The 12,833-nt window shown below is 35.7% G+C and overlaps 1 protein-coding gene across 1 annotated transcript in view; it reads right to left on the bottom strand.

The window, feature by feature from the left end:
- LOC106867201 (cullin-associated NEDD8-dissociated protein 1) overlaps positions 1–12,833 on the bottom strand; it is a 64,683-nt gene that overhangs the window by 22,347 nt on the left and 29,503 nt on the right. Inside the window, exons 12-20 of the mRNA XM_089348321.1 lie at positions 12,809–12,827; positions 12,456–12,587; positions 10,100–10,133; positions 9,895–9,994; positions 8,896–8,981; positions 8,191–8,391; positions 6,854–6,928; positions 6,673–6,762; positions 4,383–4,450 (exon numbers count right to left, since the gene is read on the bottom strand). Of these exons, the coding sequence (XP_089204447.1) occupies positions 4,383–4,450; positions 6,673–6,762; positions 6,854–6,928; positions 8,191–8,391; positions 8,896–8,981; positions 9,895–9,994; positions 10,100–10,133; positions 12,456–12,587; positions 12,809–12,827 (805 nt within the window). The remainder of the gene's footprint in view (positions 1–4,382; positions 4,451–6,672; positions 6,763–6,853; positions 6,929–8,190; positions 8,392–8,895; positions 8,982–9,894; positions 9,995–10,099; positions 10,134–12,455; positions 12,588–12,808; positions 12,828–12,833) is intronic.

A 12,833-nucleotide genomic window follows, 5' to 3' on the forward strand; every position in this document is an offset into this window, starting at 1 on the left:
CCCTAAAACTATATATTTTATATATACTTTATCTATAAGGCTCAATTTAATTTTAATTTTTTATAAATTGATTTTAATTGAGTTTTTTACCTGTAATTTTGGATTTTGTCCCGAATATTATTATATATATATATATATATATATATATATACTAGTATTATAACCCGATTTCATTTGAGTCTACTTGGACCACATTTTAAAGATGAGGAATTTTGCCTTAGAGGCCACGCCTTTCAATTGGACAAACTCAAATTTGCCTTGCAAACTCCCCAGCACTTTTAACATAGGTGTGCAAATTGTCGGCTCAATCCGACCACATTTACTAACACTTTTGTCTGCACAACTGCTTGTGAGACAACATCCACCCTTTTAACAAATATATAGTAGATATATATATATATATATATATATATATATATATATATATAGATGTGTGAATCTGTGTGTATCTGGATGTATCTATATATACATATTTGTATCCTATACAATTATCATCATCATTTAATGTCTGTTTTCCATACTGGTATGGGTTGGACAGTTTGACAGGAGCTGGAGAGCTGCACCAGGCTCCAGCCATCTATTTTGGTGTGGTTTCAATGACTGGATGCCCTAAAGAATTACTATCTATTTACTAAGAGAAAATTTATATCTGTGTGCCTCCCTCTCTCTCTCTCACTCTCTCTCTCTCTCTCTCTCTCTCTCTATATATATATATATATATATATATATATATATAAACAAAACAAAAAATGGAACAAGAATGTAACTGGCGACAACAAAACATTCGGACAGTTAGACGATACAAAAAACGACAAGAAAAAACAAGGATGGGGCATTCAGAGTTTTCAATCTTCAGTCAAGCACCAGGTTGTCTTTGCAGTTTTGGCCAGTTACTTTCGAGACTGCTCTGATTTGGCTGGCCCCAAGAGAATCTCAGCTAAAGGCACTAGATTCTTTGGAAGACAGTAAGCGAATGTATACAAAAACAAGGATGGAAAAAAATGGAGAAATGGTACACAATTACAAATACAAACAACAGGTGTCTTTTGACTAAGGACAAATTAAATTAAGCTGGCGTGTGTGGAAGTAAGCCTTATAGCAGCAACACAGGTGAAAGTCATGGGAAGGAATAAAAAAAAAAAAAAAATATATATATATATATCTATATATATAAAAATGAGAATGTGTGTCTGTCTGTCTGTGTGTGTGAATCCCTAAAACTCGAGAATTACGCAACCAATTTCATTCAAATTTTAGACATGCCTTACTTAGGGTTCCAGTTGTGTTTTAGTCAAAAAATTTTTTAACTTCTCGCAGAGTTCGAGCACACGGCAACATAATATCTCTTCCACTATTTAAGTATTACATGTCAAAAGTGAAACAAAAACACTCATGTCAAATACTTTCACTTTAAAAATGAAACTATTCCACTAACTGAAACAATCACATTTCGATACTGTAATGACAAGATACTTTCAGAGAGAGAGAAAGAGAGAGATGTATATGTATACATATAGATGTATATGTACACGTATATGTATAGATATAGAGAGAGAGAAAGAGAGAGAGAGAGAAAGAGAGATGTATATGTATACATATAGATGTATATGTACACGTATATGTATATATATATATATATAGAGAGAGAGAGAGAGAGAGAGAGAGAGAGAGAGAGAGAGAGAGAGAGAGATCTATATGCATACATGTATATGTATACATATGTGTAGATGTATATATATATATAGATGTACATATAATATGTACACATATATACATGCATACAGATATCTATACATATATATACCCATCACACACACATACACATGCACACAAACACACACATTAGTCATTTGTTTTCTTATCCAAATCTACGTCAAAAGTACTGAATGGATCTTTATGAAATTTGGAAATTATATTCTTTGCATAACAGCCATAACTCCCATGAAAATTCATATATTTTTGATGTTGATGAAATTTTAACCCGAACATAATAGATGAGCATTATTTGTAATTCAACGGTACAACAGTGTAAGACTACCCTTTCAGATATACTTACATTGTGATTTCTGCAATGTGGTGCATAAATTGTCAAGTAAATGAGATGCATCTTTGCCTCCACTGATTCACTTGCAACGTGTTGAGTAAAATTATTTCGTTGCAGACCTCCGGCCATTTTGTTCTGTTGTTAATTCTGTAGATGACCTCAAACACAAAGTCTTTCCCAACTTTAAACAAAACTACCAAAATCACAATTGGCTATGTGAAAGAGCAATATTAGCTCCAAAAAACGTAGCTGTTACAAAAATTAATCAACACCTGATGCATTCTCTTCCCGGCAATCTTCAAACTTACAAGTCTGTTGATACAGTTCCAGATACAAATGAAGTGGTGAACTATCCTCCTGAATTTCTCAATTCGTTGGAGCCTCCAGGACTACCTCCCCACATATTATCACTTAAAGTTGGAACGCCTGTAATGCTGCTCCGCAATCTGGAACCACCAAGACTTTGCAATGGAACACGACTCGTGATAAAGAAAATGATGTCACACATTATCGAGGATACCGTTCTTTCTGGATGTGCAAAAGGGGATGACGTCTTTATTCCAAGAATTCCTCTTACCCCATCAGGAGCAGACATTCCTTTTACATTCAGAAGACTACAATTCCCCCTTTGTGTGACTTTTGCCATGTCCATAAACAAATCTCAGGGTCAAACACTGTCTGTAGCTGGTCTTCTCTTGGAACAGCCCTGCTTCTCACATGGACAACTGTATGTTGGCTGCTCAAGAGTGGGCAGCAAAAAAAAACCTATTTGTATATGCTCCACAAGGGAAAACAAGGAACATTGTTTACAACGAGGTGTTACAATCACAACAGCAAGAAAGTATGTACATGATCACCTTCTGTTACAAAACTTCATTGACTTTCATATATTTATATTGATATACATATATATACGTGTATATACATCTCTATATATAAAGATGATGCGTAGTCTAGACAGCGTTTTTAGATTTCATTATGCTCTTTAACCCGGGCAACGCCGGGTATTTCTGCTAGTGTATATATATATATATATATATATATATATATATATATATAGTTTTAGGGAAAATAACCAAGTTTCAAGAACTCATTATATTATATTATATTTATCTTATGATATTTACTTTACTTTATATTATACTCATTTATTGTGCTTTTAATTATTATTTTTTCTATATGTGATAGTGGATTTTCATCGATGAGTTCTTGAAACTTGGTTATTTTCCCTAAAACTATATATTTTATCTATAAAGCTGAACTTAATTTTATTTTTTATAAATTGATTTTAATTGAGTTTTTACCTGTAATTTTGGATTTTGTCCCTAATATTATTATATATATATATATATATATATATATATATATCTCAGTGTGTGTGTGTGAGAAAAAATATGCAAATTTCAATGGTTGAGTGAAAAATAATAAAAATTTATTAAAACATTTGAGTTCCAATCATGTCAAACCTGCTTTTTTTTTTTTATGGATCAGCAATTTTTTTCAGTATTACTAAGATAAGCTTTGTAACTGTGTCTGTCCCAACTTTTAATGGATACAGAGTTTATTTTTCAAATCTTCCAAACATGACAATCCTGTCATTTTTTTTTTGTTGACTCAGCGATTTTTACATTTATTAATATCCCTATCATGACCATCCCTTCTTTGTTCAAATTTAAATTTCAAATCAAACAGAGACTAATACAATATTTATGATAAAACAAATTATCACTATAAATTTGCATAACAAGATTCAAAATCATCATCATCATCATCGTTTAACGTCCGCTTTCCATGCTAGCATGGGTTGGACGAAAATATAATTAATGATGAATCAACAGTTGTCTCCAGGTTTAAAAATACACAGATCGTCATCATCATCATTTAACGTCCGTTTTCCATGCTGGCATGGGTTGGACATTTTGACAGGAGGTGGCAAGGCCAGAGGCTGCACCAAGTTCCATAGTTTGGTTTGACATGGTTTCTATGGCTGGATGCCCTTCTTAACGACAAACACTTTACAGAATGTACTGGGTGCTTTTTACATGGCACCATCACCAGTGCTTTTTGTGTGGCACCATCACCGATGGTTTATGGGTGGATCAGAGGCATGATGCAAAGAGATGTGGCTTTGTCATTGTTGTTGATAAAGAAACAAGACATAGAATTACCATGCAGTGCTTGGATAATATCAGATAAATGGCTGACATACAACCAACAAGACCAGCCTGGAAGGGATTCTTCAAAAACTGTGCCAAATATTTTTTATAAAATTGGTTCTATAAAATGGATGAGATGGTCACAAATGGAATGCTAGGAAGTGTGTAAGAAAGCTACTTACATTTGTCGGCCAATCTCCCCTAAAGCTAATAAAGAGAACAGCTTCACAGAATCAGAGGCCTTTGCATGCTGAAAAGAGACACGAAACAATTAATTAACATTAATTAAGAATGATAAAAGATTGAAGTAAACTCTAGTAGTAAAGGTAGAGCCTTACACTAAATGCTTCCCAGTAATTTAGTTTCACCCCGTCTACTTTCCAAGTTCCCATCCTGTCAGGGTATTTACCTTTCATGCCATCACAATCAACTATAGCACCCCCTGTCTCTCTCCCTCCTATAAATTATTGATGAAATAGAAACTACAGAATACCATCTTCCTCCTCATCAGCATTTAACATCCACTTTCCATGCTGGCATGGGTTGGACAGTATTACAGGGCCTGGCAAGCCACAAGGCTGCATCAAGCTGCAATGTCAGTTTTGGTATGGTTTCTACAGTTTACTGAGTAATTCTTCTAAACAGAATAAGGTGCCATATTGCATTGCTATTATACAAAAGTCAAAATGGACTTTAGCCAAATACAGGGGTTGGACAAAATAATGGAAACACCTAGCATCATAGCATCATAATTTTGAAATATCTATAAAACCATCAAAAGCTTGTTTATTTTTATGTTTTTTTATTTATTATTAGTGTTGCTTAATATCTTTTGCTAAAATTGCTGTTTGTTTTCAGATATCATCAGAAAAACGTAATTAAAATTCATTAAAATGACAGATCTATCGAATTTTCAAAGAGGTCAAATTGTTGGTGCTCATTTGGCAGGCGCTAGCATAACGAAAACAGCCGAAGTATTTGTGTATCAAGAAGTACTGTCTCGAAAGTAATGACAGCCTTTGAGAAAGAGGGAAAAACCTTCTCATCGAAACAAAACTCCAGAAAACCAAAACTTTCAGATAGGGACCGTTGCGAATTGTTGGAAAGGATCACAAAAGTACAGCTCCCAAAATTACTGCAGGGCTTAATGACCACCTCAGGAACCCAGTTTCCATGAAAACTGTTCCTCAGGAGCTGCACAAAGCTGGATTTCACGGGAGGGTTGCAATCAGAAAACCACTACTTTCAAAAACAAAAGTTGCAAAGCATTTAGAGTGGAGTAAAAAAACCTACAGAATTGGTCTCTAGAGCAGTGGAAGAATGTTATTTTCTCGGACAAGTCATCCTTTACCTCATTTCCAACCACTGGCCCACATATACGTGTGGAGACAGCCAAAAGAAGCATTTGGCCCAGACTGCCTTCTTCCAACTGTTAAACATAGAGGAGGATCTGTGATGATCTGGCGGGGGGGCTATATCTTGGAAATCCGCTGGCTCAACGGTTTCCATTCATGGCAGAATTAATAGTGAAGACTATTTAAGCATTCTATCTGATCAAATTCATCCTATGATTGCAGAACTGTTTCTGGAGGGAAATGCAATATTTCAGGATGATAATGCACCAATTCAGACATTTAAAGTTGTTACTGAATGGCACAAGGAACAATTCTAGAGAAGTTGAACATCTTATCTGGCCACCACAGTCCCCAGATCTCAATAGTATTGTACATTTATGGTGTATTTTAGAAAAATAAGTAAGGAATCGATATCCTCCACCATCATCACTACATGAACTGGAGACTGTTTTAGCTGAAGAAGGGACAAAAATTTCTTTGGAAACAATTCAAACTTTCTATGAGTCCATATCTCATAGAATTCAAGTTGTAATTACTGCCAAAGGCAGTCCTACCCCATATTAAAACAAATTTGTTTGAAATTTTAAGGTGTTTCCATTATTTTGTCCAACCCCTGTAGATCGATAAATGATGAAGATTATCACAAATTTTTCATAGATTAAATAGCTACCACCACCACCACCCTTATTATTTCATGTCTGTTTTCCATGCTGGGATGGGTTGGGCAGTTTGACAGGAGCTGGTAATCAGGAGGGCTACACTACGCTTCAGTCATCTGTTTTGGCTGCTCTTCCTGATGCCAACTGCTTTACTGAGTATACTGGTTGCTTTTATATGTGGCACCAGCACAAGCCCTTTTTAAGTGGCACTGGCACAGATGCTTTTACATGGTACTAGCACAGGCCCATTTTTTTTATGTGGCGCCAGCATGGGTGCTTTTGTACGTGGTACCAGTACCTGTCAGGTTGCTGTCAGATTTCAACACAGCATATTTCAAGATATTAGCAGGGGCTATACGAGGTAATAATGCCAAACATACCAAATACATAATTTCTCCCTATGGGCAATTATCAAGAAATAATTAAAATGGTTGATAAAGTCAATGTCAGATACTTACCCTAATATCTGCTACAAACTGGTTAATAACTTTGGGAGCTTCTGTTTGACTTATTATAGCAGCAACACACTTGGCAATAGAATGAAATGCCTGTAACAAAACAAAAGCCATCCACAGTTATTATTAAAACAAAAAGCCAAATACAGATCTTCTTAAAATAATACATTAAATGTTTTTTTACCTGTTTATGTACAGCTAAAACAGCATTACTTGATTGTACCCCTGACACAGGATTATATACAGGTGTAATGAGCATCTACAGAAATAAATGAAAATTAATTAACTTAAATCACTAATTGGTCATTGTAAATGAAATACCTTTGGAATGTACTGAAAAAGTCTGAGAAACAAGTTTGTGGTGTCAGATGCTATCAGGATAAACTTGATTTGTTGGAATCAAAATGTCCTTTAAAAATCCATGACTGAGTTGTTGGTCTTCAATGTAACAATGATTTATATAAATATCTGAATTTAGAAAGAGCAAGTTTATATTTGTATATCCTAATTAGTCTTGTTGGGAATGCTTATTTTAAGCAATGATTATTCAACAAGTTCTTATCTAGAAAAAAAAAAAGAAACAATGATAGAGACAGCCTGGCCCTATTTTTCTTTGACAGAGGAGATTTTATATATATATATATATATATATATATATATAGTGGCCAGTTCCCTCTGACTGGCTGACTGGCTCTTATGCTGGTGGCACGTAAAAAGCATTATCCGAACGTGACCGATGCCAGGCCTGCCCGACTGGCTCCTGTGCCGGTGGCATGGAAAAAGCACTATCTGAACATGATCGATGCCAGGACTGCCTGACTGGCTCTCGTGCCAGTGGCACGTAAAAGCACCCACTACACTCTCGGAGTGGTTGGCGTTAGGAAGGGCATCCAGCTGTAGAAACCAAGCTAAATCAGACAGGAACCAGGTGCAGCTCTCTGATTTACCAGTTCCAGTCAAACTGTCTAACCCATCCCAGCATGGAAAGCAGACGTAAAATGATAATGATGATACACACACAGAGGATGAAACATTGATTCCTTTCTAAAGGCTATCAGTAATGTAAGGAAATAGTTTCAAACTGAAATGGACAAGAAGACAGCTGACCAAAAGCGTAAATCTCCACACAAACATTAGGACCAGTTTTGTTTCTAGCAACTAATATATTTTAACCCTTTAGCATTCATATTATTCTGTCAAATGTACTATTTTATTCTCTTTGCTTTGAATTAATCATGCCTTACTTCATAGCTTTCAGATTTCAATGATGTGATAGTTTATTTTTAGAATTACATAGTAGAATAGGTGGGAGAGGCCAGATCTGGTCATTTTCTCCATAAATTTAGGCCAAATATGGCTGGTTCAAATGCTTAAAGTGCATCCATCAAAATGCATTCCATTTATGATAAATGCAATTCTGTTAAGTCTTCAAACTTTGATATTTAGACAAATTTAACTCCAATCAATTTACAACAAAGAATGCTACGAACAATAAGTAAATAATAACGAAATGATAATTACCAAAAGTAGATCTCTGGATGCAAGTTTTGGTAAGTCGGCATTGACAAGAGCCTGAAAGAATTCGAGTATTGAGTCTAGGGCCCCACCTTGTAACAAAGGTGACTGGACTAATAACAAGATCTGGGGTAACATCTTTTCTTGGATGTTAGTCATGGATGGAGGATGTATATGTAAGATGGATGTCAGAAGATTTAGTGTCAGCTGAAATTACAAAAAAAAAATGCGTGTTTTAATTCATTTAACCAATTAAATTACTAAAATTAATTATATTACAAATTATCATAAATAGAAAACATGGCAGCAATTTTGTTTTCAGTCAGATTTTGTGTGTTTTAATTTCCAGCAATACACAACTCAACTTGGTCGTCTTTCCTCCATCATTCTTTGTCCACATCACATGTCAATACCAATACACTGTGGTCTTATACCCAGGTCCTCTCTCAGCTCATCTCTGCACTGGTCTTCATACAACACCATCATTACACATCAGTGAAGCAAACTGACCCCGTTCCTCTCTAACCTTCACACATCATCTGCACTATCACACTTACCATTAAAGAACAGTCAGAACACTTTTCATTCTACAGACGCAGGAGGAAAGAGAGAAAAGGAAGAGGAAAGAGAGAAAAGGAAGAAAAAGAAACAAACATTTATTTTACAGAGGTTATTCTTTTACAACTAACAAAATAAGAAAAGCTGACTTACTTGCGACACATGCAGATCATTTTCATTTATTAGTGGAGGCATTTCTTCCATCATGTTGCCGATCATGTCTGGAGTCAAATAAACACCTGAAGAAGAAATAAAGTTTTCCTCTTTAAGATTTCTTAAACATGAATTTTAATGCCTCTTCACTATTAAGGACTGAGAAAACTAGTTCTGGCGCCCATAAAACTGTTTTTATCTATTCTTAATTGCCATGTAGTGTTTGTAATAATTTATTTATCATAAATCAGACCCTTCAATAGCCTTTGAAACTGTATGTTCCAACATTCTGCCACACTCATCCACTTCACCCTTCATTACTATTAATCATTTATTCCAGACATTATCAAATAAACAGAACTAGAGATGTTCTTAACAAATGACGGTTTCAGGTTTATCTCCCTTCATTTGCACAATGATAGCAGTAAGGAAAAACAAAAAAAAGCTTTTTTTGGTCAAAATCATCTCTATGCCGGAATTCTACTGTAATTCTCTTAATATCTATAATTCAAGTCTATCAGTTATGTAGAGGACTCCTTCAGTGAGGGTACTTCATACTGTGTTGTGGACTAGACCAGTATATATGTCCCCATATATAATGTAGTGAGTTAAAAATCATTTTAATTAATTAAAGTTCTGAGAGACAACTCTTAAAGTTAAATTGATTAAAAATTGAATGTTAGCCTGCAGTAAGGAGTCTTATGTTAGGTTAAGGATAGGGACAACTTTAGGCATATTTTTTGACAAACTAGACATCCTCATTGAACCAGTTATATTTGTACACTTATGAAGTTAACAGAGAAATATAAAATATCTTTACAACATCCATATTTATTGAACAGGAATCTAAATTTTTAACTCTAAACAATGAAATCAAATGTATTTCCAAACCTTTTGGTTAAATACATTTACTTAAATCTCAAAAAAGGATCCTACATATAACCTAAGACATTCTTTATTCACTGAAAATATTTATGAAAGACCATTTGGATCACTTACCATAATGTTTTACAAGAACATCAAGGCATGCCAACGTTTTCAGTTTCAAAGCGCGATGATTCTTCCGCAGAAAAGTTGCAAGAATTGGTATAGCTTCTTCCTTAAAATAATAACATTTTTGAAGTTAACAACTATTTTGGCTAAACATTTACAGGTAAAGCAACAAAGAACAAGAACTTGGTAGCAGAAAATTGTCAGAACTTACCAAAATTGGACGTAAATCAATTTTTAAGGGTGAACTGAAAGTAAAAGTTTAGAGAATATAAAATTGGGGGGGAAAATATAAATAATTGCATAAGAAAAAAAAACTATATAAAGGGCATGGATACATACAAAGTGAACCCATACACACACACACACACACAAGAAATTTCATGGATGACCGCAACAATGTCAACAACACAGTTAACAACAGCAGCAGCAGTAACAACAACTACCACAATGACAACACTGTGGGCGAATACACTAACACAGAAGAATACAGGAACTGTACCATATTTTTTGGGTCTTAGGACAGCAGCAGCACAATAGGATGAGAGGAAGGGGCTGCTGAGGGGAAGGCCCCACTGTGGCTAAAATCTATGACATACACACACACAAACAAGGACACAAACGCATGCGCACTTAAGGATACACACCTTAGAAGAACAGAATGGAGTAAGTGGAGCAAGAATACACATGAAAACTGTTGCTGAAGAGGTCACAGATGTGTGACGAAAGATTTCTGGACAATGGACATGAGTTAAGATAATAAAATAAGAACAGTAATAAACGCGTGAAGAAAACAATATATAGTGTGTGTTTATTTGGCAGAAAAAAAAGAAAAAAAAAGACCATTCCGAAATATAACAAAAAAATGCTAGAAAAGATATTGGACCATCTATTTTTGACATATCTTAACTTCCACAATATTTCCCCAACAAATATCACAATCACTTCTTTTACATTACTTTTAAGTTTAACTCCAGCTACTCTAGGCAATCATCACCCTCGTCATTTTAACATCTACTTTTCCATGTTTGCATGGGTTAGACAAGAGTATGTTGGGGCAAAGTTTTACACATCCTGATGTCTTTCCTGTCACTAACGTCCATTTGTTTCCAAAGGAGGTAATAATGTCTAGCAAACAACAAACAGCCCAGACAGGCTTTCATGGCAGACTGCAAGCAAACGGCATTCTCACAAAGGGTTTCTTTCAGGTTCCATCTACCAACTCCACTCAACAAGGCTTTGGTCAGCTCAGGGCTATAGTTGAAGAAACTTGCCCACGGTGCTACATACTGGAACTGAACCTAAGACCATGTGATTAGAAAACAAACTTCTTAACCACACAGCCATGCCCTCACCTCCACAGAATTTAAAAAAATATTAATTGTTCTCCTTTTTTTGCTTGCAACTGTATACATATAACAAGCACACTGAGCAGCAATGGTTGAAATATAGGTGTGTTCAATTATATTTAGTGTTCATGTAGACTCCAACATGGTAAGGCCTTTGCTGCAGAAACTGTTTCTAGAGAGAAATTCTCGTTATAGACAATGTTTGAAAAACACACTACTGGGCTATAAATGACATCATCAGACTGCAGAACATGTCTCTATGTCATTATGCTTCATCAGCTAAGGACACTGACTCCATTGTGTATAGTCCACTAAGAACTGGTGTCCTTATTTTTAAACAAAAAAAAAAAAAAAAAAAAAAAAAAAAGAAAAGAAAAAAAACACACTTGCTGGTGTGTGCAAAGCTTTGTCAAGCTGGAATGAATAAGAATGGCACACTAAGCAGTGATGATTCAAATATGTGCATACAAATATTTTTAACGTGGTCAAACATGGCACATGTAAAGACATTCGAGCAAGAGCGTTGCCAGTGCCGCTGGACTGGCTCCTGCGCAGGTGGCACGTAAAATACACCATTTCGAGCATGGCCGTTGCCAGTACCACCTGACTGGCCTTCATGCCGGTGGCACATAAAAGCACCCACTACACTCTCAGAGTGGTTGGCATTAGGAAGGGCATCCAGCTGTAGAAACTCTGCCAGATCAGATTGGAGCCTGGTGTAGCCATCTGGTTCACCAGTCCTCAGTCAAATCGTCCAACCCATGCTAGCATGGAAAGCGGATGTTAAACGACGATGATGATGATGAATTATATTTAACATGTTCAAATAGACTGACTGGCTCCTGTAGGATTTTCGAGCGAGATCGTTGCCAGCGCCCCTGGACTGGCTTGTGCGGGTGGCACATAAAAGACACCATTTTGAGCGTGGCCGTTTTCGTGCGGGTGACACGTAAAAGCACCCACTACACTCTCAGTGGTTGGCGTTAGGAAGGGCATCCAGCTGTAGAAACTCTGCCAAATCAGACTGGAGCCTGGTGTTGCCATCCGGTTTCACCAGTCCTCAGTCAAATCGTCCAACCCATGCTAGCATGGAAAGCGGACGTTAAACGATGATGAAATAGACTCAAATGTGGAAAGACCTCCACTGTGCAGTGAAAACTGTCAGTGTAAGCCATTAAATTCAAAATTATTTAATCAAAGACAAAAGTAAACAAAACTTACCCAGCAATCATCGTTAGTGCATTGACAGCAGTTAACCGTGTTATTTCATTTTTAAGGCGCTCCAACAGGATTGGCAAACAAGTTTTCAATTCTTCTGTTAAACTGTCTCCAAGGTTACGGATTATTTGACCCCTGGGTAAATGTAATTAGCATCACTTTAATTAAATTATTTATGTTTTACTTACACCAATACAGACATTTAAAGATCAATAATACATACTAATTAATTTCTGATATTTCCATTGAACAGGGGAAATATTGGGAACTCATACGGAAGAAACAGTACAAATAGTAAAAAAAAAAAAAAAAAAGCAAAAGCCACCACACAAAATAAAATAAAGAAATGTTCTTACATGCAAGTGATGGCTCGTTCTTTGA

This window comes from Octopus bimaculoides, chromosome 3, assembly GCF_046866305.1.
Source record: "Octopus bimaculoides isolate indiv1 chromosome 3, ASM4686630v1, whole genome shotgun sequence".
Lineage (NCBI taxonomy): Eukaryota > Metazoa > Mollusca > Cephalopoda > Octopoda > Octopodidae > Octopus > Octopus bimaculoides.